At 38.5% G+C, this 22,366-nt stretch overlaps 1 protein-coding gene across 1 annotated transcript in view; it reads left to right on the plus strand.

Annotated features, from left to right (window-relative positions):
* The window catches only part of LOC119653762 (nuclear cap-binding protein subunit 1), an 82,516-nt gene extending 64,099 nt beyond the window's left edge, over window positions 1-18,417 (plus strand). The window contains exons 4-8 of the mRNA XM_038058743.1: window positions 8,065-8,312; window positions 8,943-9,186; window positions 9,312-9,439; window positions 17,006-17,194; window positions 17,773-18,417. Of these exons, the coding sequence (XP_037914671.1) occupies window positions 8,065-8,312; window positions 8,943-9,186; window positions 9,312-9,439; window positions 17,006-17,194; window positions 17,773-17,886 (923 nt within the window). The 3' untranslated portion in view covers window positions 17,887-18,417. The remainder of the gene's footprint in view (window positions 1-8,064; window positions 8,313-8,942; window positions 9,187-9,311; window positions 9,440-17,005; window positions 17,195-17,772) is intronic.
* The last annotated feature ends 3,949 nt before the right edge of the window (window positions 18,418-22,366 follow it).

Consider the following 22,366-nt stretch of genomic DNA (forward strand, 5'->3'; position numbering starts at 1 on the left):
GCGTTGCGTTATTCCCAAGACTGGATCAAAACTCAATAGCATGGTTTAGCTATGAATTGGCAAATACTAGAAAAAAAATTCCGTCATCGAAAAAATCGCTACGGACAACTGAATGAATCTATCGAGTTTCAAAATTTACTGAAAACGTATGACATGGTTACCTGGTGTTCCTCCAACTCTCCTGTCCCAAGTGTGCTTAAAGGTATAGCATACAGTGTAGTGTAGATAATAACAGAATTTATGTGATCAGATAAAAGATAATTCTACCTATGGAAATGGATCCTCAATGGCATTGCCAATGAAACTGCAACATTCCCCGGAAATCATAAATCTTTATTATTCTTCCTGCACATAAAAGCCATTAACCTCTTCGTATTACGCCAAATTACTACTTTTCGCGCTGATTCACACGTGGAAGTCTCGTCGGTTTGTCATGAAAGTGAAATGTATGACAAACAATTACACCACAATCAACTAAGCGAACTAGAAAGATTTGCTTCGATAGAGACACGCGGTTACATCAAAACTGTTGCATATGCATGTGATATCCAGTACTCGCCAGGTATAGGATTACTTTTACAATCGAAAAGACATAACACTCATAATAACCTGCCGAAGCAACGCCAAATTTCTGAAGTGGATTGTGTTTCAAAAAAATGTATCTTATTTCTTGTATTTTAATTTACCACATTTATGCGTTTTGATTGTTAATTAGTCTTCGGATGGAAGAAGAAACATCCAGAATATGGAATGGACAGGTTGATATGCTGAGAAAAAGAGTAAAAAGCAAGAACGGCATAAGGTGTCGGAAGTAATTTTCAGTGCTACTTTGAAGTAGTTGCGGATTGGTCTGGTGGAAAATCTGCACAATTGGTGTACGCGGTATTCAAAGTGCCATGGGTATTTGAAGTTATACCATTCACAATAGGATAGTACAGAACTAACAGACCATAGCCATTTCTGAAGGTTTTTCATGCATATGTGCTTTTCCTTCTTACCAGTAACCATTGTAGTGACGAGACGACGAGAAAGACAACGACAATACGGAGATTTTGAAATTATCTACACACTTTCGATTTCACTAAAAGTGTGATGTATGGCGTGGGCGCAAGCTCGAATGCATTTGAAGGCTAACTGAGAGTTAGAATGTAACTTTAATTGCTCACCTAATGATCTTGAGAACTATGACTTGAAGAAAAAACTGAAAATCGACCTTTTCAATTGAGCTCGAAACCCATTCACAAATTCTTAAGCTTTTCGTTGAAGAAGACTTGATTGACGCTTCCCATGTGTCGCGCAATTTTCTTTAATTGTTTACTGTAAGTGTAGGAGAAAACTCTCAACGTACGACTCTTTTGAATAAACTTAGCCTTTGGTTTCAAGAGACTATTGACCGAGACCCCAAATGAAATATATTTTTAGTAGATAATTCAACAATCGAAAATTGATATTAAAAGAGCTGCTTCAGGGGTGACGAGCCCTGAGAAAATTAAAAATCCCTATGGATTTTACTAAAATGAAATTTCCCTGAATATCAAAAGCTCCATATCTGGTGCGATCGTAAATTTTGCGGTATTTGTGCGAAGAAAAACGCAAAAGTATCTGTTGCTTTTATGGAAACGATAAATTTAAACGTTGACTTCAAAAAAAAAATTTTGCAGCCACAATTAGGCGTTGGTTTCATGGCAATTATGTGTATCTTTAAGTTTATCAGAAAGAATCTTCACGTGCCCTTGCCTTAGTGACTATGAATAAAAGAAATGAGGAATCTTCAGATGCCATTATGTCGATGACTATGAACGAAAGTAATGAGACTGGTCGATGAAGAGAAGTCCGCCTGCGTCCTTCTATTTTTAGATGCAAAATTGTTCTGCGTAGTCTTCTCGTTCAATATTGACACCAGTAGAAGTAGAAACTTCCGAAAGACTCCCTCTCAAATATTCTTCAGATTAAGGACTTTTCCCCTTTTCGTACTAAAGAAAACTACTTATTAGGTACCAGGAACGTCCTGATGACTGGTGCTGGGCTCTTGAACTTTACATTTTGGACACACGAGCTTACGTGTGTTTAGGCGTCTGCAACTGTAACAGAAGTCTTTGAGATTCTACAACCAGTCCTCGAACAAATATCCGATCTGCCGACAATTCCAGCAGACCAAATGTAGATCCAAAACCTGATTCTTAGACTGAAGAATTCCTGAGATGCATTTCATATCCACCTCCTCGCCAGATTCAGTAGAATGTTGTGCAGTTGGTTAGAGAGCCCACTTGTGAAACGCTGCTCTAAAATTTCGCTCTGTTGCACTAACTTACGCAGGTCGCGAACCGTACTAGCCGGAGAGTAGAGAAGTTGCCTCTGGCCGCACGGTCTCAGCCCAAGAGGTAGCAACTCTATCAAATTATCCTCCGTTAAGGATTAAGCTTTATAGTAGCTGTCTAAGTCTTTGGATGGATCTTGTGTGCGGTCTCGCATCAGTTCAAGGATATACCAGTCATCTAAGAAGTCCTTAAACTGTTGGCGAAGAGCCTCTTGAAAAGACGTCCATTCGATTCGTCCGACCGACTGGCGGTAATCCCAGTACCAATCTGCTACTCTATCTCTGAAAAGGGTGTGTAGATAAGTATACACACAACAGACTGAAACCTCCTTATAGGGTTGAATGAGTCAGTGCTTCCACGCGAGAAAGGAACTGGTTAATTGGCAAAGATTTTGGTGTGCCATCAAATAGCTCCCGAGATTTTATAATTAATTGCCAATGGCGCCCAACGTGGAGTTCTTCATTTCCTTGGTTCCGGTTACTTGATTCAGTGGAAGATAGCCTATTTCGGTTGGTTATGAGAATTGAACATTTAGGGATTGTGGAGTCCTCAAGGTTCTTTTTTTTGAGATGGTTGGTTACCTCTTTTTGGCTTATTGGTTATTGATAATTTATCTTCTTTTTTTCTCTATTTAAAATGTTCATGATTTACATTATTTTCGCTTTAGTTTTCTTTGATTAGTTAAATTGAGTTTTAATTTGTTTTTTGATATTACATTTGTCACTTTTCCAATCTGATTATTTCTTTTTGGATTGAATATTTTGTTTCACTTTCCTCTGGTGGAGAATTAGTTCATCATTTTTCCCTGGCCATTTTTGATTTTGAAACAGCAGAAATATGTCTCAACGAGATTATTGGCCAAGCGAGCAACGTGGCCTTCCATCGATATTATCGCCAGGTTATTGGTACTTAGCTCGACTTGGTCTGCCAATTCTCCGAGGAGAGATCCTGGGGGTTGGGTTGATCCTTCCACGCAGGATGCTAGTGCGCCGGACGATAATGTTGCTTCGCGAATCTGATGCAGGTGACTGTGTGGATATTGCGACGCTATACACAGTAACTCCGAAAGTTAGAAAGTCTGATGCAGGGATTTGGGGGGATATCACAGTCTTGGGTGAACATATCTCAGGCGTGATTGATACCGAAGCCACCGTCAGTTGTTTGGCTTCGGATTTCGCCCAGAAAATTATTATCGACGATCGGTAGAAGTGACAGAGATTACACATTGATCTCAGGACACCCGATGGGACTAGCCACTCGACAGTAGGCAGAGTGTCGGGTGACATCACGTTTCGTGATCGGACGGAATCGATGTCAATCCTCCTTATCCCGACGTTAACCCAAAATTTACACCTTGGTGTTGATTTTGTGTGACGGCAGTATCTTTCCAGACAAGTGGAAGGAGGCTCGAATCATCCCTTTACCTAAAAAGGCAATGTTATATTGGTCGAAAACTACTGCCCAATATTTATTCTTTCCTTGATCTCCAAGATTCTATAATACGTAAAAGGTTCATGTCGTTTTGGACACTTTATTTGCGCTCAATTGGCACTAATTTTGCTAGAGTTTACTAACTTTGTCACAAAGTATTTGAACGATAAAAAGATATCGATACAGTCTATACTGACTTCTCTAAAGTATTTGACTATTCTCTACCTCTAGACAAATTCTGATCATACAGATTTCCATCGATTTTTCTCTCTGTTCTCTCCTGGTTGCAATCCCGATACCTATGCGGTATGTTATGTACAGTTTCCTTCGATAGTTCTGTCTCGACTCCTCTCTTTCCTTTATTCGAGGTCCCCTAACAATTTGCCTCTGCCCTGGTAAGAAACCGTAAAGCCGTCGTCGCTTGACTTTTTTTAAAAGTTTGGGTGCAAGCCCTAAGCGAGGGGTCCGTGGACCAGGAAAGAGGGAGTAAGTTGCTCCCCAGTTGGTCCGGTCCTGCATTAAGTTGATGCGGACTTAGGACCCCCTTCATTCTCAAAACGAATAAAATCTAAAAGAATTTTCTGTTGCTGCCTTCAATCAAACCTCGACACCTTGTCTCTGTGGTGCGCTCAGAATATGTAAGCACTGAATGTGAGCAAATTTTATACATTGTGATTATTGAAAACTTCCCCTCTGATATCCATTTACTGGCTTGATGGCCAAACTTAATAGCGATTCAATTTTACAAGGATATCGGGGTGATGCTTGATGGTAGCCTTCTTCTTAACTTTCACTATGTTGGCATCCTCAGTGGAGCTTCCAGAATGTCGGGTTCATCCTTCGTTCTTCTTACCAGTTATAGATGTTCATTCCCCGGTCATTTTCTTAATTGTTTTTAATGCTTATGCCGAAAATATTCTTGAGTATGCTTCCGTCAAATGGTCCCCTTACCCCAATTGCGTAACTGTACAATGGAATCAGTCCTAAGGAAGTTTACTCATTCCCTCTACTAATTTTATCTTGATCGCCTAGCTTTGTTGAATATGGCATCTTTACAAAACCAATGAGCTATGGTAGACCCAGGATGAGCTTTGAATCATGTACAAGCTTTGTCACGACTTGATACAATGCTCAATAGCCTTCGAGATACCTGACCGTGAATTATTAACGTTCGTGCCTTCACTGTTGTGCTTTTCGCACAGCTCTAGAATGATTCGCGACTATAATCACTAACAGCTTGGTCCTTTGGCCTTATCCTTTATTTCATTTCAAAATAGGGTTATGCCTGCATTGTAAATTTTGTTTGTACTCGCGTTCCAATATATCATTGCAGTTCCCTCCGTTTAGTGTATCATTTATTTAAAAAAAAATAAAATAATAGCATAATAGTATTTTCTCAAATTTTTCCGAAGGAAAGTCAGTGCTAGTGATAGTATGTGTCCACACAACCTATGAGGAACATTTTATATAAGTTTAGAAGTGAATTTTGGCGGAAATGTGTTATGTATGACGTTGTTTTGTTGGATCGTTTTAAGGTGTTCGCCTTGAGGGCCACTGAAAGTTTAATGTATCCCAAATGGCGGCTACAGATTGAATGTTCGTCTTGGCCTCTCTTAATAAAGAACTCCAGACATCTCGGTTTTGCGCAGAGGTCCACCAATTCGAAATGCCTAAAACCTGTCTGGTGTCCTGGCTTCGGCCATCATTCCATCTGAAGCAAGGTTCATACCATACCGTAGATATTGCCTTTATAGACTTTCTAGGCTGGATCACCCTCATCCACACTGATTAAGTAACGCAGCCACCGCAATCTATTCAGCCGGATTTTGTCCACAACCAGACGATCATGGTATCGTTCATAGATTTTGTCGTTACATACGGTACGGAACCGTCCATCCTTTTGTAGGGGGCAAAAATCCTTCGGAGGATTCTTATCTCGACCGCGCCGAACATCAATGGAGGATGTGCAGCCCAAGATCTCGCGCCAATGGCCGCCAGCTCGATCTAGATGAAGGCAGTTTGTACGTCTTGGATCGTTCTTCCCATGATGTCGATATCGTTAGCCTAGGCCAGTAGTTGGTTGGACTTAAAGAGAATGGTGCCTCTCGTACTACCTCAGCATCACGGATCACTTTTCCCAGAGTGAGGTTAAAAAACCGGGAAACCGGAAGCTCGACGTTTCAGGTATGAAAGGTTTTGTGTATTTCTTTTATAAACACATTTGAGTGGACATTTGTCCCATTAGTACCTGGCACGTATGCATATATTATGTGAGAATATCCACTTTATTTGAACTGATATTGATATGGAGAGTATTTCGGAGCCTAGGTACCATATAGTGGCAGCCTTGTGATTTTTTTTCAGATTTTTCGGTTGGGTAGTTTCTGAGAATGGGTTCGTAAAAGAAATGCTCACTTTCAACCTTCTTCTGGAACATAAGGCTCAGTGTTAGGCAGATGTTCCTTTTTATGTAATTCCCTTATCGACCACTTTCATATGAAAGATCTAACTACCTTGACGATTCTATGTGGCGTAGAAGGGTAATGGGGAAGCAATTTACCATGTTGGCTACAATGTTGGAAATTGAAAGGTTCTGCCTCCGAGAAGGTCTTATTCTTCTTGATTCTTATTGATTGACTAATTTCTATCATGGTTTACTGATTTCAGATGATGAAGGATTTGGATTCCTACAAAAAGAACCTGATCACGAGAGATTATGGTCCAAACGTGCGCTAATCTGTACAGGATTACACTGGCTTGCATGGGGCGCTGACCTATAGAATACCATGTTCTGGTCTATAGGAAACTTGCCGCCAGAATTGGCATACCCTAAAACTCGGAGAGGAGTGAGAGGCCCTAAAGTGCTCTCTTTGCGATCTGTAGCTAGAGTTAGGCTGCGGGCACTAGATAAAAAATTGTGGGTACCTTAAAGGATCATTTGTGAAAACTATGGGCTGGCTCTGAAGATCCGAACCGGTTAGATTCTGCTCCTCTTGTCTCTTGTAGCATATCACTTCTCAAAGTGGCCGCTTATACCTATCATAGCTTATATCATTACTGCAAAATATCACATATTAACTGCTTTTTTTGGCAAGACAGGATACGATCTCTTGAGAAAACCAATCACATCCAGATTGATCAATATTATATTTAACCATACCAAAGAAAATGATCTTCTCATATCCACTCATACGGGTCATAACCCTGTTTAATAGTTGACGGCGGATCCCGTTGTAACTCGTATTTGTTTGGTAATAGAGATATCATTGTTGAACCTCATCATTCACTTCCCTCATCATTCACTTCCCTACCAGTGAAACTTTCCTGGATCTTTGAGCCCATCCTTGATTGTCTTTCGAAGTCTACAGATTTGGTCGTAGTAGCAAAAAAATTCAAACGACTAAACATGGTGGCAGATCATCTAAGGAATTCTGAAGCCGTCGCTACTTAGAGAAATTTGATTCAAAGTCTAACAAGTATAGTCTTTCTTGTGGGGTAGAACTCACTCTTTGCTATTTTTGAGGTGCTCTGTAAAGGACACGTTCTACTGAAAGAAGATATGACCCACTTACTTCGTATTCCCTTTTTCAAAAGAGGTAGAAATATTGATAGTGGAACATTTGAAAACGAGGATGAAAATGTTAGCAAATGGTAGTTGCTAGACTTCAATGAGATAGGGTTTGAATGGGCCAGTCCCCAACCTGACTCTCGCGGCACATATGCGTTAAGGAGGGCTATCAGGATGAATATGACAATCGTGAATTTTGAAAATGCAGGGGATTAATTCTCCATACGGATAGATTCGTCGGAACTCTTTGATCTAAGGTCGAAGTGTGTATAAAAAAGCCATCGCGAGCTGAACTCATGAATTCTCTAATGTTCCCCTCGCGTGACACCTCCTGTATTAGCGAACACATTAAGTTGTGGATTATTAAAGAAATTTTAACAAACGTTTATTACCCTTCAGAGAACCTAATAAATACAATATAATCACGCTTAATATATTTGTATCCTCCAAATTGCGTGAATCGGACGGAAACCAAGGTTCCTAAATTGCTTATCGAGGACAATCCTCCTAAGAGCATATCTAAAAAAATTGAGTCTTATGCTTTTCGTTTAAGTGCTTATCCTCTGATATATTTATTATTATTATATATATTTATTATTATTAAATGTTACTTAGGGGAAGTACTTGGTGCTACCGGTAGTAATAATAATCCAATAACGTCTACCTAGCTTTGAAATCACATTTTAAAATTCAAATAAGAGGAAGGAAATCAAAAACTTATAAAAGTTCTTTTTTCTATCATTTTAGCTTCACTTCCTGGTACAGCAACAGCACACGAATTGGTTGTGTCCATTCGTCAAAAGTGCACAGCGGAAGAAGTTCTTAACGTGCTGAACGACCTCCCGAACGCTGGTGAGAATGGTGAAAACGATGCGGCCGATAGTCAATATAGCCCCTTGAAAATAGATGTATTTGTCCAGACTTTACTAAATTTAGGCTCTAAGTCATTCTCACACAGTTTCGCAGCAATTGCAAAGTTTCATCATGTTTTTAAGGTAAGTACGAGAGGTTTTTAACTAAATATTTCAAGTGAAGATTGAGACTACCGAAATTCGATCACGATATGGGATCAAAATGAAAATCATAAGCGTGAATTGTTAGCAGCCAATTGTGTAATGTCAGTAGTGGTTTTTGAAATACACACGTAATGTAGATGTTTTCGGTATTCGCTTGGAAATGGCCTTCTTGAGAAAAAGCCGATTGCTGACCAGCCTACCATGAACAATTAAACTGCTTATGGCAGTGGAGTTTATTTGTGATTTTTCTGTTTCGTTGAGCTTCTTTAAACTTGTTAAATAATTGCATATTTAAACCCCCGTACATTGGATGTTTGGATTGAATGGACATTGCCGACTCGCTGCTCAATATTTTTTCCATTCTTTACAATTTAATGTATTAGTGATCATTTCAAAACTGATGGAGTTACTCCTCTTCCAGAAAGCCCCTCATAATTTTATTTTGTTTGTTTAGATTGAACCCGGCTTGCTCATCTAAATGACAAAACTCGCGTTCATTTGCTTTCGGTCTTCACTTTTTAATCTGAGAAGTCTTTTTCTCTTCAAATTCTTATAAAGCAACATTACTTGATGAATGCTTACTTCCGTTTCTATTCTATTTTCTTTCAGACCTTGGCCGATTCGGAAGAAGCCCAAATTTGTATATTGCACAATGTATTCGAACTGTGGCGCAGTCATCAGCAAATGATGGTAGTTATCATTGATAAGCTATTGAAAACCCAAATCGTCGAGTGCTCAGCCGTAGCCACTTGGATTTTCTCCAAAGAAATGACATCAGAATTCACAAAAATGTATTTATGGGAGATCTTGCACTTGACTATCAAGAAAATGAATAAACACGTTATAAAGTTGGGTAAGTGGATTTTTTTCTACAATGACTTGAGTTATGGATCCTTTGTTCATGCACAGTATTTATTTGGTTGTTGATCTTGTATTCTAATTTTCTATTTGTTCTTTAATTGCTGTGGTGAAAAATAGGTAACGAACTAAATGAAGCCAAGGACAAATTAGCACGAGCTGCGGAATCATCGTCCAGTGACTCGGAAGATGAGGGCACCTCGAAACGCAAGAAGCCCGTTGACAATACAGACAAGCTCAGCGAAGAGGTGAGTATAAAAAAACGATTATATTTTATGGATACACTTTTAAAGTGAATTAGCAAGTAGTGAACTAATCTTATTTACGATCGGTAAAGTAGATAATTCGGAAGTTGTGAAATATTCGATTTTGAAATGATTTTATTAAGGTTATGGAATTTGAAGTGCAAAAATATCAACATAGTTGTTGATTAGTTGAGTGGAAATGCGAGCCTTGGTCGTCATAATATCTGGCAAAATTTCGGGATGATATACCATTCGTATCTTTCTTGAATTCAGAGCTTACAGAGTTCAATGGAACTGTTTCGCTGGCTGAACACTATGTTTAGTAATTGTTTTCTTCTCATAACATGGTCAAGGACTGTAAGTCAATAATTGTAGTAATGTTTAGAATATTTGCATAAAAATTGGTTATGCTGTACGGAAAAGCGTGGTACATTTGATTTCCCTAAGCGAATATAACAGTCCACAATTGCTATGAATGAGAAAATAGAAGGGATCAGACTATTTCTTCCAAGAATACAGATTAGTATGTAGTTAATCTAGAAAACGTGACCCTTATTTTAGGCGAATACGGTCTCTAAACATACTGAAATTATATTTTTTTCAAATCTAAATGATCGCGATGACAGCTTTAATATGAAAAATGTGAACGTTATTGAGGAATCTTCATATTGATCAACTACAATACAGCTAACATCTAGAAAACAGTGAAGTGATTGTCTTATTTTAACCCCGAAATTAATATCCCATGCACGATGGATTTGTGTAAATCAATTGTCATTACAAATGAAGCATCTGATGAGTTGCTGTTTGGGATATGGAATAGTGTTCAACGAAATCAAGAGGAAACGTGAGAATTATTGTTATTCTTCTCCTTGAACTCGCTATAGCACTTTGGCGAGCGTCTGTGATAGGATTATGGGTTGGGCGAACTGCTTCGAATATCTACCTATAATACTTGACTGCTGGGTATCTCGGGTTATTGAAAACTGATTCACCGTCTCCTCCGGGGAGATTGAGATTGTTTAGAGGCTTGAAAATGGTTCCTCTGATTTGTCGTGTGACCTTTTTGCCCCGATGTGTTAAGGATTTAAGATATAAATACTTAGGATCAAGTTTTTATCGTCAAATACATACAAATTTCGCAAAAATGTTGATTTTCAACCAAATTAAACTTTCCATTCCAAAACTTGAATATCGGTACTCGGTCTAAATCTGCTTTAGTAAGGAACTCTAGGCATTTCGGTTTTGCGGCGAAGTCCATCAATTCGATATCCCTAGAAGCTCTCTGGCGTCCTGGGCTGCGCGATAACTCGATCTGAGGCGGGGTCTGTTACGTTTACTTTTTCAACCACAGATATTGTCTTTATAGATTTTCCGGGCTGGATCATCTTTATCCAAATGGTTGTGGTATTGCTCATTCTCCTGTAGGGACCAAAAATTTGCATTTTTTCTTGCTAAGAAATTAAGCCTGCGAGAAATACGTGAGGACTGGCAAGATAATTGATGTACAGTAAGAGCTATGATTGGGACTTCCGAACGGAACAGTTTTTATAAGCTGCCAACTCGCGGAGACTTCGTCGTCGTAACTGTTATCGGTTGTAAGTTTCGACCCAAGATAGGAGAAATTATTAACGGTTTCAACGTTGTGTTTTTCTATATTTATTGTTCTCATTTGGCCAGTGCCATTTGATGCTATTGCTTATTACGTTTTTGATGCTGACATTGTCACCATGTATTTCGTCTTGCGATCATTCATGTGCCTCGCGATTGCATCCAGATCAGGATTTTTATAGAAAAAAATGACGAAACCGATCACGACGACTGACCCCGATTGTGAACGCTTGAAGAAAAATATGTGTAGGTTGTGTTCGTATGTATCCCTAGCTTTCTCAGGTGGTAGCTTAGCCTGCGGTTATCTGTCAGTATTTCCAGTAATCTAACAATCCTGTGACATCTCTTGCGCATATTTTTCCCTTGATGAGCATATTGGACTGTTCCACCGCTGGTATCCCATTATAATTTCTTCAATTGTTCTTCCTTTCTCATTGTTATGCCGGGAACCACTTTCAGATTCCACAGAACGGTCCTGGTTGGTTTAGTGGTATTTCAACCCATGGTCAGCTCATTCACTGCCTTGTTTTCCAGCCCAATTTGATTGAGGAGAAAAGAGAAACCGTAGCCGCCTCGTCTTCCTTTTCATTTTTGAAATTACCATATTTTACAATATTCGCTACCCCGAGCGATACCATTTGAAAGCGTGCATTGTATTTCCAAATATGCTGTAAAAAGTGTTTAAATTCTCCAGCTCCAGTAATATGAGAAGTGGCTCTGATGCTTTAGTTAGGGGTGGCCATTTGACCCTTGCAATGGAATATCATATACCACGCATTTCTTACTGAAACTTAAAAACGCGACAATATAACCATTATATCAATGATCACATTTCGGCGCATTTTGTAATCATAGTCTTCATTGTAATTGAAAGCTGTTTTATGGAGTTCGAACCTATCGTGCGCATTCAGTACCATGTTATGTGTCTTGCTCTTCGTGAATTGCAGCAGCCCTGAAAGTAGACACTTTTGCTTGAAAATTTGTATTTCATACATCATGATGTTGAGATTTTTCGACACCTCTTTAAGTGAAAGACTGAAGTTGCAGGTTGTTAATCATCCATCTAACTTTTTTCGTGTTTCAGTAGCTCTTGAAATAGAGGCTCTGATTCGTTTTGTTTCTAGTCGTGAGTCTTATTCTTCAGAAATTTCAGCAAATCTAGTGGCTACTAGTTGCCGTGCAGGTCTGGTTGATCTTCCAATATTCGATTTTTTTGGGTGGCATTTTTAATAATTTTCAGAATTTCAGCCCCATTCTTGCAGGAAGTGAATGGCAAGGGAGGAGGAGGCTTCCCTCATGAAACCCGATGAAAACTCGTGGCGATTGAAAAATCGCAGCGGTTATTCCACTTAGTAAGTTAAGACGGTGCAAATGGGGAATATTTTAATGTCATCGTGGTCATCAACTCACGATGCCCTGAACAGTTTATTTTCCTAACATTAATAAACTCATTTGTAGGACAATTATCTACGTGCTGACCTTTGTTCCTCCATCCGCGTCCATACTCACGAAAATAACAAATGAAACTTTACCATGATGAAGGGGAGGTGACCGCTGCAATTTTTCAACGGGCTTTGAGAGAGAAGATTTCCTTTTCCATTCATTCTCTTCTTTCCGCCTGCGGAATGGGGTTCAAAGTTAAACCCTACCGTTTTAACATGAAAATAACCTCAATTTTTTAACGGGATTAGAGAGGGGGCCATCCTTTTCCTCTATTATAACCCCCATCCTTCTATTTAATGCTGTAGTTATGAAAATAAAAAAAAACTACTATGGCGACAAACCAAAAATACTATGAAGGGCCATAACTTTCTACAGGAGAGGACTGACCAACACGAGCGTTCATCATGATTGAAGGAGAGTCGCCCCTCTCACTCGCTGTGAGGATGGAGTTGAACTTTTATCAATTTTCATGGCGATCGGGTAACTGGTGTAGAAGATTCAAGATGTATCGCGTTGCTTTCTTGGATGCGTGGCGCTTATTTCAACTGACCATACATGTTTGAAGAAATGTTTTTATTCTCTTAAAGACAATACCTGTAGCGTATAAAATTCTACCAAAGTATAGTGTTTTAGTAATTATACATATAAAGAGCCGTAGAGAGAAAATCCAGACCTAGAGCGAAAATTATGCAGAAAAACGGGCCCCAGGCCTGCACATCCCTATAATTCTATTTTTCTTTCTGCTCTTATGGAGTCTTATCCAGCAGTGTTTCTTATGTCGTTGCCATTGAAATTCGGTGTCCTCTTCGACTAATGACTATTTACAAAGAATCACAATATTTTCTAAGTTGCTATTTCCCTGTAGCGAAATAGTGAAGACTCTTTTGGTATCTCTCTTTCCCCCAATTGCCGATTTGTCACTTGTGTCATGTTTCAGTTTGTAAATTTTTGTTAAAAATAACCTTTCTGAGATTCTTTCGTCTAAACGCTGACGAAGTCGTGGGGTTATATATGAAGTACAAGGTAGTTGTCCTGTTCATTACATTGGCTGCAAAGGCTGGATCCACCACCCAAATTTTCCTCAGGTGATAGTTTAGGAAACATTGATCCGAAATAGGTCCTGCTAGAGTTTTCATGTCTCCATTCTTAAGGGAAAATAGCAATGCATGCGGGGACAAGTTTGAGATCTTTCAATTCTTCGCGTGAGTCCTTACGATTTCACTATTTAGGACAAATTGTCAATGGGTGGTTTCATGCTTGGTGTGGTTCCACAATTCGTCCATTAGACACATGGGAAGCCAATCTGTCAGCCTCATTATCGATCGTATTCGGGTGCCGAGGAACTCTCTTCAGTAACTCATACAGTCGATTTCTGAAACATATTTGTATGGTGTGACCCCATCAGCTTTGCGGTAGAAATTCTTCCACCCAAAACCATCTCCGTTGTTAGTAGTAATTTTTTATTCGAAATATATCGATATTTCGGGAACAATTTGTTCCCTTCTTCAGTGCCAGTATCGCATTGAGTATCCTTCTACTATCAATAAAAGTTCGTGCTCCTTTGCTTAAAATATGGTCATTACTTTCTTGAGAAACTTGATCAGCTCGGCGTTCCGAACCACTACAGGGTAACCCGACTTCGTTTCATTTATCCATTGCAATCTTCTCTCATCTATCATCCATCCAATCCATTCCAATCTCCCCATTTGGTTAATACGACGAAGGATGAGTAAAAAAGTTATAAGTCCGAAAATCTTATACTTAAACGGCAAGCAAGCCGCTTGTTGTTTATCCAGGGACTTTGAAATGAACGCATGGCCATAGGATTTGTTGCCGTTCCACGTGCCAATTATATTAAACCTGTTTGCGTCGTCAACTGGCTTCCGTTTAATCTTCAAAATGCGGATACTTTATACCGCAGATTACATAGTTCTCATTGTGCTATCCTGTTGTACGCTTTTCACTTGCACATCGAATCTGAAGTATAATCACATTGAAAATCATAGTAGTCAGATGAATTGGCACCGTCGGTCCAGGGTTGTGGTTTGCCCGAAAGTATTGTTTTGTCAAGAAGTATATGTAGTAGAAATAGATGGGTAAGATCCTCTCCTCACTAGTCTAGATGCAGATCATCCATCTATGACTTTAGGTTTCGATTTGGTTTTTCGTTTACTTCGTGTTTTTTTTCTTTTCAAAAATAGGCTGACTGGCTGCTATGGCCCTAATTTTACCGGGGAAAGTAGGTCATAAAATGTTTGTCAAGCCAAGACCAGTAGAAGTTGAGACATTTGAGTCAGTCTTGGAAAGGGGTAGTCACATTTTGGCCACAAACATTCTGTTCTTAGTTCCCTTATTCACCGAATACAAGGTATCGGATCGCATCTATCGGTGAAGAGAAAGATAATCGAGACCTGAATTTATACAGAAGCTAAGAATGCAGAATATAAATTTATCCGACAAAATGTGTTCTGAAAAAAAGTAATAACGCCCATTTAACATAAACCATTCTGCTTGCATTTCTTTCTCCCTTTTCCCTTCTTTTTGGCGAGAAAACCTAAATTACAACAAGTTGACACGCCTCACTCAAAATTACTTCAAACTAAAAATTGTCATTACATTTTCTGTCCAGTATCAGTAACGTAATTCATCCTTATCGTCAGCAGCGCAACAACCGGTCTCTGGTCTAGACCTGCCTTAATAAGGAACTTCAGACATCTGACTTTGCGCCAAGTACCACTAATTCGATATCCCTAAAAGCTGTCTGGCGTTCTGACCTACGCCATCGCTCCATCTCAGGCAGGGTCTGCCTAGTTTTCTTTTTCTATCATAGATATTGCCCTTATAGATTGCTCGGGCTGGATTATGCTCACCTATATGGATCGTGCATCTACATGTAGGGGGCCAAAAATTCTTCTGAGGATTCTTCTCTCGAACGCGGCCAACAGTTCGCAATTTTTCAACAACAGCAACGTAATTTGTTCGAAATAATTATACATCTTTTTGTGCAGTGACGGGAGTTCAGGTTCCCTTCTAGTGTGGAATTTCCGAGATAGGGAACGGTCCGAATTCTCATCATAAGGATTATATCCAGCTTCACATGGGCTGTGTTAAAAAATTATCAGGGGCCATTAAATTACTTAAGATCTGATCAAGCAAGGGGGGCATCAAATTTTATACGAAGCTTGAGATACGTTTTCACATAGTGCCAACAGTTTTTGAGGATGAATATTTGAGTCATCCAAAAGTCACGAATAATTTATGTAAAAGGTTCAACGAAGACCGGACATAAATCGCAGACAATCCTTGTCCAGGACGGCCACAGTTTTGACTAACAATTATCATGTGTAAACTAATGACTTTATACATTCGCCATCTAACCTTTCGGAAAATTGCAGAGGAATCCAACATTTCATGGTAAAAAATTCTAGCAAAAGAACTGTACATGCACTGAGGGGCCGCAAAGTTTGCGGCGAGGTCGAAGATAAGAAAAAAAAGTTCATGTTTCTGAAGAAGTGAAATGACCAATGAAGATGAAAGAGGCATGGGTGTATCGGTACGACGTGGAAGCAAAGGTCCAATCATCACAATGGAAAAAGCTCGAAAAGGGAACTCCCATGTCAAGCTAATGCTCACGGTTTTCTTTGGTCGGAAGGAAGTGAGAAAATTAATCGTCACCACCATATTGAATTTTTGAGACATCTACATGAAGTTATGAGAATAAATAAGCAGGATGTAGACCAGCAGGACCTGGATGTTGTATCACGACAACGATCCTTGGCATTGTTCGCTCTTATTTGCGATTTTTGCACGGGAAATTTGATGGCAGCCGTGTTCTCCTGCCTCCATACTCGTCATATCCAGTCCCATAAGAGTTATTTTTATTCCTGAAATTGAAAAGGCCAGATGGTCCTCCTACAGTGGAAGTGCGCTGGAGAAGGGTATTGTCATTCAAGAATAGTACTTTGAGAGGGATCCAGTTTTGAAATTTTTAATTAATAAAGAAAGTTCCGGAGCTTTCTGATTTCCCCTCTTAGCTTAGCAGATTTTATTCTAAATTTGAGCGTTTCAATGTAGTTCCAACCAGGTTAAAGGTCATGACAACATAGTGGAGACTTTTCATATCATTTCGTCAAAGAAAGATCCATTACATGCGAAATTGTTTTGCCGACTAGATCTATTACAATTGAGTAGGCATCGCCGAAGTTCAAATTATTGAAGTTGCTTGATGTCGCTGGCTCTTGTAGTACACATCCTTTAATAGAGACCGTCTCGATTTATCTTAAGTAATAATGATGGTATAACATGCAATGAGGTCAAATCACAGCTTTTGTGAAGTGGTTGATGTGGGGTTTGTTCTATAGTTAGAACACGCTTCGATCGGCATTTGCAATAATTAACTTAGATTAGATTTGCTTGTTTTAGATAGAAATAGCTGATTAACATATTTTGTGTAAAGAAAATCGTGTATTTTTTTATTTATCGTTATCTCACTTTTATATTTAATATTCTCGTCAGGTTGTCGAACGTATGGAGGAGAAATTGGAGGCAGCTAACGTTGACCAGAAGCGTCTATTCTTAATTGTTTTCCAACGCTTTATAATGATTCTTTCAGAACATTTAGTACGGTGTGACACAGATGGGCGTGACTATGATACAGATTGGTATAGGTGGACAATAGGGCGATTGCAACAAGTGTTTCTAATGGTAAGGCTACAGCTAATGTTGTTTGTGTGTATCTTGCTTATGTTGTTGGTCTCCATCAAATCAAATGTGAAGCTTTTATGTCACAAATTTGCTTTTATTGCTTTTATTTCAAATTGATTCACTGTAATTTAATTTGTATTCTGTGTTCAAAGACTTCACATCTGATAAGCTTGTCGTTGAGGTTGTTTATATTAATTCTGATTAGTGTCAATTAGCGACATTATTTTTTTTTTGTGCTGATAAAGATCATTTAGGTAAATGTTGGCTTCATATTAGTACAAATTGGGATAATTTATTTAATTTCTTAACATATACTCGTTCATAATCGAGCCGAGTTCATTTAATTTCATGTTGGAGCCGCTCTACACTTGCTTGGTTTGAAACTTGATACCAACTAATGGGACAACTTCATCAAAGATAAGAATCTTGGTTCGGTTTTCCAAATATATTGTCCCAATTTTATTTATCTGTGGCTATCTTAGGAGTGTATGTTATTTTGTTGAATAGTTTCATTTCTGCTTTTCGAATCGTTTTGAATCGGGCGCTAAGTAATTGTCAACATTCCGCATTTTTTACAGCACCACGAGCAAGTGCAAAAGTACAGCAGCACCCTGGAGACACTTCTCTTCACATCCGACTTGGATTCTCATATTCTCGATGTATTCCATCAATTCGTAGCGTTACGGGCTTGAACATCTTCAGAAGATAACAAATCAATGTTCATTTGTTGTTATGTCAGTTTCGTTTTAGGGTTTTATTTTGCACTGAAATTGTAGATGACGTGAAGACGATAAAAAAAACACCACCCATTACTGAAAAAATCTTAGTAAAGTTGAAAACAATATTGATTGCGGCATTACAATTTAATCGGTAGGACTAACGTTACTTTGTAATTAGTAATATTTATACAATCTGTAGGAAAGTGAAGAATGCAGCTGCAGAGTTATCAGATGATTAGGTTAATTAATTAGTAGATGATATTGCAAGTTTGTTTCCTTTCGCGCGTTCTATGAAATCCACGTATGAATATAAATACACATAAATATATTTTTTTGGGGAAGTTTATTGTTCTCTCTCTGTCTCTCTTGAGGAATAATAAATCGGAGAAAAAATAGATATGAGTGGAAAATATATTCCATTTTTCAAGCAAAGACTTATAAACAGAAGTTAAATGTATCTATGAAAATTCAAATAAATAAATGAGACATTTTATATAACTTTTACAATTGTCGTTTCAAATTGCCTTTTGGCTGATATTATACTACTGTATCTATACGGGGGCATTGCATTGAATGTTAATTAATGTAGTTAAATACTGGTAGGAGGACAAATGTGAACAACTGATTCCAAAAGAATTCGAACCTTGGATCGAAGATTACCATTTTATATGAACGGTGCATGGGAAAATTGTTCGGTATGAAGTAAAGTCTCCAAATTAAGGGTAAAGACAATTTATTATCTTTCAGGATTTTTTCATGTTTTTTTCTTAATTTTATTCAAGAGAATGAATGGAATGGAATGATTAATAATCACTCGTATTCCATTACTACTTTGCTTAGTTAGATGTGTATGTAATCCTTCCGCCATGAATTAATATTCTTCACTTTTTTGTATAGCTAGATTTATTATCTTTTTAAAAAAAACCCTATTTAGTTACCCGGCTTCAGTTGGCGCCAATCGATATTTTCATATTCAATGCGTAGGTGTTTGAAAATATCGTGTCGGCCTTTAATTGATATAAGATCGTCCCACACATGAAGTTCTCTATTATGAATTTATGTAAAACTTTCCGTTTAAATAGTAAAGTATGTTGGTTGATTTCTGTAGCTTGGAATCGAAAAAAGAGTTCTAAACCATTAACGAGGACCAGTGCAGACGAAACTAGAAATTCCAATATAATATTACCTTCGGAGGGAAGCGAAAATATAGGGGGAAAGGTTTGTAAGTTGCCACAGCGTGGTTTCAACATGTTCGACAAAAAAAGCACCTTGCCATCGACATAAAACGTCAAAAAAGGGTAGACGTTAATATTTATGAAGACATTTAACAGAAAAACGTGACGCACTATAGCCGTTCAAATGCGACGTATTCATAAGAAAAAGAAAAATTAAAAGTGAGCTTTATAATTAATCGTGAAAATTGGTGAAATATTTTTAAAAAAATGAAGGAAAGTGTATCTAGCTTTTCGTTTTAATTAAATTTTGAAAAAATGGCGATTGGGCAAAATCGATTCAGTGCAACCTTTGACGAAACAAATGTTGTTTTGGTGGCAAGTATTTAACTGCGATCGTTAGGTTATTTGTTTAAACTCTAGAAAACAACAAGTGTTTTCTTTGTAGGGATTGTTGTTGAGAGTTGTTTACTTGCAAACCCTTAATTTTCACGAATGACCTAACGATTACAATTAAAACTCAAAATGTTAGATCTATTATAAAATCAAATAGTCTGATGTGAGTATCTATTTAGGAACGACGTGTCGTATGAAAGTGTGCGAAGGTTTATTTTAAACAAATTGTCAAACTGTGGTGTAATTAGTTTTTCAAAGGTTCATCACAAGAGCCTATAATACAGGCTCTCCCTGAAAACGAAAATTTTTAAACGTGCTTCAGGGGATTATAGCAAACTTTATAAACCCCGCGAAAGAGGCTTTCAGTTCTAGCATGGCTGCCCGCAGACCACGCAAAACCGATCACGGTGCCTCTGATCATAAAAAGTTGCTAGAAATTGTGAAATTGGAGTGGAAATCGATTTGACAAACTGCCATTAAATTTGGTATGGATGATCGGAGTTTGGGCCGGTACATCAAGAAATTCGGTGTGAAAGTTCCAAATATCGAAGCTATAGATGAGGAGAAGGTTTTGACACTTCAACGTATTGCGTCGTACGGTAACACTGGCTTAGTTTATATGGTTTGTAACTGGTGATATTTGTCCATAATTGTGGCAGTAATTTATCGATTTTTGACAGATATTTGATTATGAACAGGAAGAATCATTGGTTGATTGTAAAATTTGCCCGAAAACTTAAGCTATAGTATCCACCGAGTTGGGATGGGAAAAAATTGGCTGGAGGGCAGTGGTATTACGGGTTCATATTACCCCATAAAAATTTGTCGTTAAGAAGTTCAGAACAAATAAGCATGAGTCGTGTAAAGAAAATGTTAACCACTTCTTTTCAAATTTAGAGCGGGTGTTTACTGAATCCCTATATGGACCAAGTTCAATGTGGAATATGGACGAGACAGGATTCTCAACCGTGCCAAACCGAATTGGGAAAATAGTTTTGGTAAAAGGTCAAAAACGAGGCATCATGATTACATTGGCGCTTGCAATCAAAGCAACAGGAAATATGATTCCACCTTTTTATTTATTCCCGAGAAAGAAGATGGCGCCAGTGTATCTTGAGCATGCATCGAAAGAAACAGTGGGGTACGCAAACGGAAGCGGATGGATGTAACAAGCTGCATTTGTAAAATTTATGGAGCACTTCATAAAATACACGCACTCATCGAAAAGTACACCGGCACTGCTCTTATTGGACAACCACGCACCTCACCATTCAGTGAACGCGAGTGATTTGCCTGTTGACAATGTTCACCTTCCCACGGCATTGTAGCCATCGACTATAGCCGCCTGATATTGGAGTGTTTGGACCAGTGAAAGGCGCATACCTTCAGTAACATAATGGGTAGTTGAGGCAAAATGCTGGTCGCACTCTCGGCATCATGCACATTCCTCTACTTGTGAAAGCGGCGACGCCAGAGAACATCGTAAATGCCTTCAAAGCCACTAATATCAGCCCATTTAACCCTGGAGTGTCTAAAGATTCGGATTATTGTTCGCTAGATGTACGCCAGTGTTAGTGAGAGACAGTTTGACGAAGAAGAACAACGTCGAATCGTTGATCTTTTTTGTGGACTGCCCTGCACTCAGAACCTTCAACATCCGGCAATAGCTAGGCTTCTATCATATCAAATATTTATCTTCCCAAAAAACACCACTGCCGGAAAAATCAAATCGAGGCCGCAAAGCGAAAACCACTTCCATTATAACGTCTCCACAATATCAAGCCCCTCTACAACAACAACAAAAGAAAGGAAATGCTGCAAAAGTTCAGAAAGAACTTGACGCAGTCAGACGCCAAGAACGTGCATCTGCAGCAAACGTAAATTATCTATAAAAACAAAAGGACAGTCATAAAAGCGAAGGAAGAAGTCCCAATCATCAAATAAGGACACTAACGGATTTTGCCTCATCTGCTTTAAACAAATGCCACCCAAAATTACAGCCAACAGCTCAAGACGATGCCACATTTGCCAATAATTAGTTCACATCACTTGCGTTGAGAAAACTAAAACATTCTTCCTTTGCCAGGATTGTGATTCCGCTAATGAGAACGACTAATAAAGTTTCCACTATTTTCCCGACTATTCTTTTTTTTTTAAATGAATCAAATTTATACCGAAACCCTCTGACTGGCCTTTTAATTCAATAAATTTACATAAATTTCGAAAATTTTATGTTTTCCATTGCGAATTTGTACTATTTCGGTGCTTTGTCGTGATGCGGCAACTTACAAGTCAAATTTTGAAAATGGCCATTTTGGAACATTTCAGTAAATGAGTTACAGCTTTTTCCTCATGAGTCCAATCGACTTGGTACCTAGTTCAAAATTGTAGCAGAGTCTTTCCTCTTTACAACGGTATACTTCATTCTACCTGTTTTTCTGTCTCTCTCTGAGTTATCGGTCTTAGAAGAAAAATGCAATAACTTACAAACCTTTCCTCTATAATTTATTCTTACTCTTAAACTTACTTATTCGTTGCTACCGAGGGACGCACAACTTTTTTGGTTTTGAAGTGATGTCGGATCTTTTTTAGTTGCAAAGCTGATATCAGCCTGAAGAATTTCTAATGTTTTAAAATGCATTTTTTAAGATTTTGTGTAAAAGAAAACCTTATTAAAATCGATTCACGGTCTGTCTGTCACACGCACTTTTCTCCAAAATGGCTAAACCGAACCGAACGAAATTTGGTGGACATATGGGAACTATGAAATCCCACGCATACAGTGAATGACATAGATTTACGTACAGTTTAAAGGGGGGCTCCCCATACATGTAAAGGGGGATGTAAATTTTTTTTCGTCGAATATAGTCAAGTGGGGTATCAAA

Source organism: Hermetia illucens, chromosome 4, assembly GCF_905115235.1.
Source record: "Hermetia illucens chromosome 4, iHerIll2.2.curated.20191125, whole genome shotgun sequence".
NCBI classification, from domain to species: domain Eukaryota; kingdom Metazoa; phylum Arthropoda; class Insecta; order Diptera; family Stratiomyidae; genus Hermetia; species Hermetia illucens.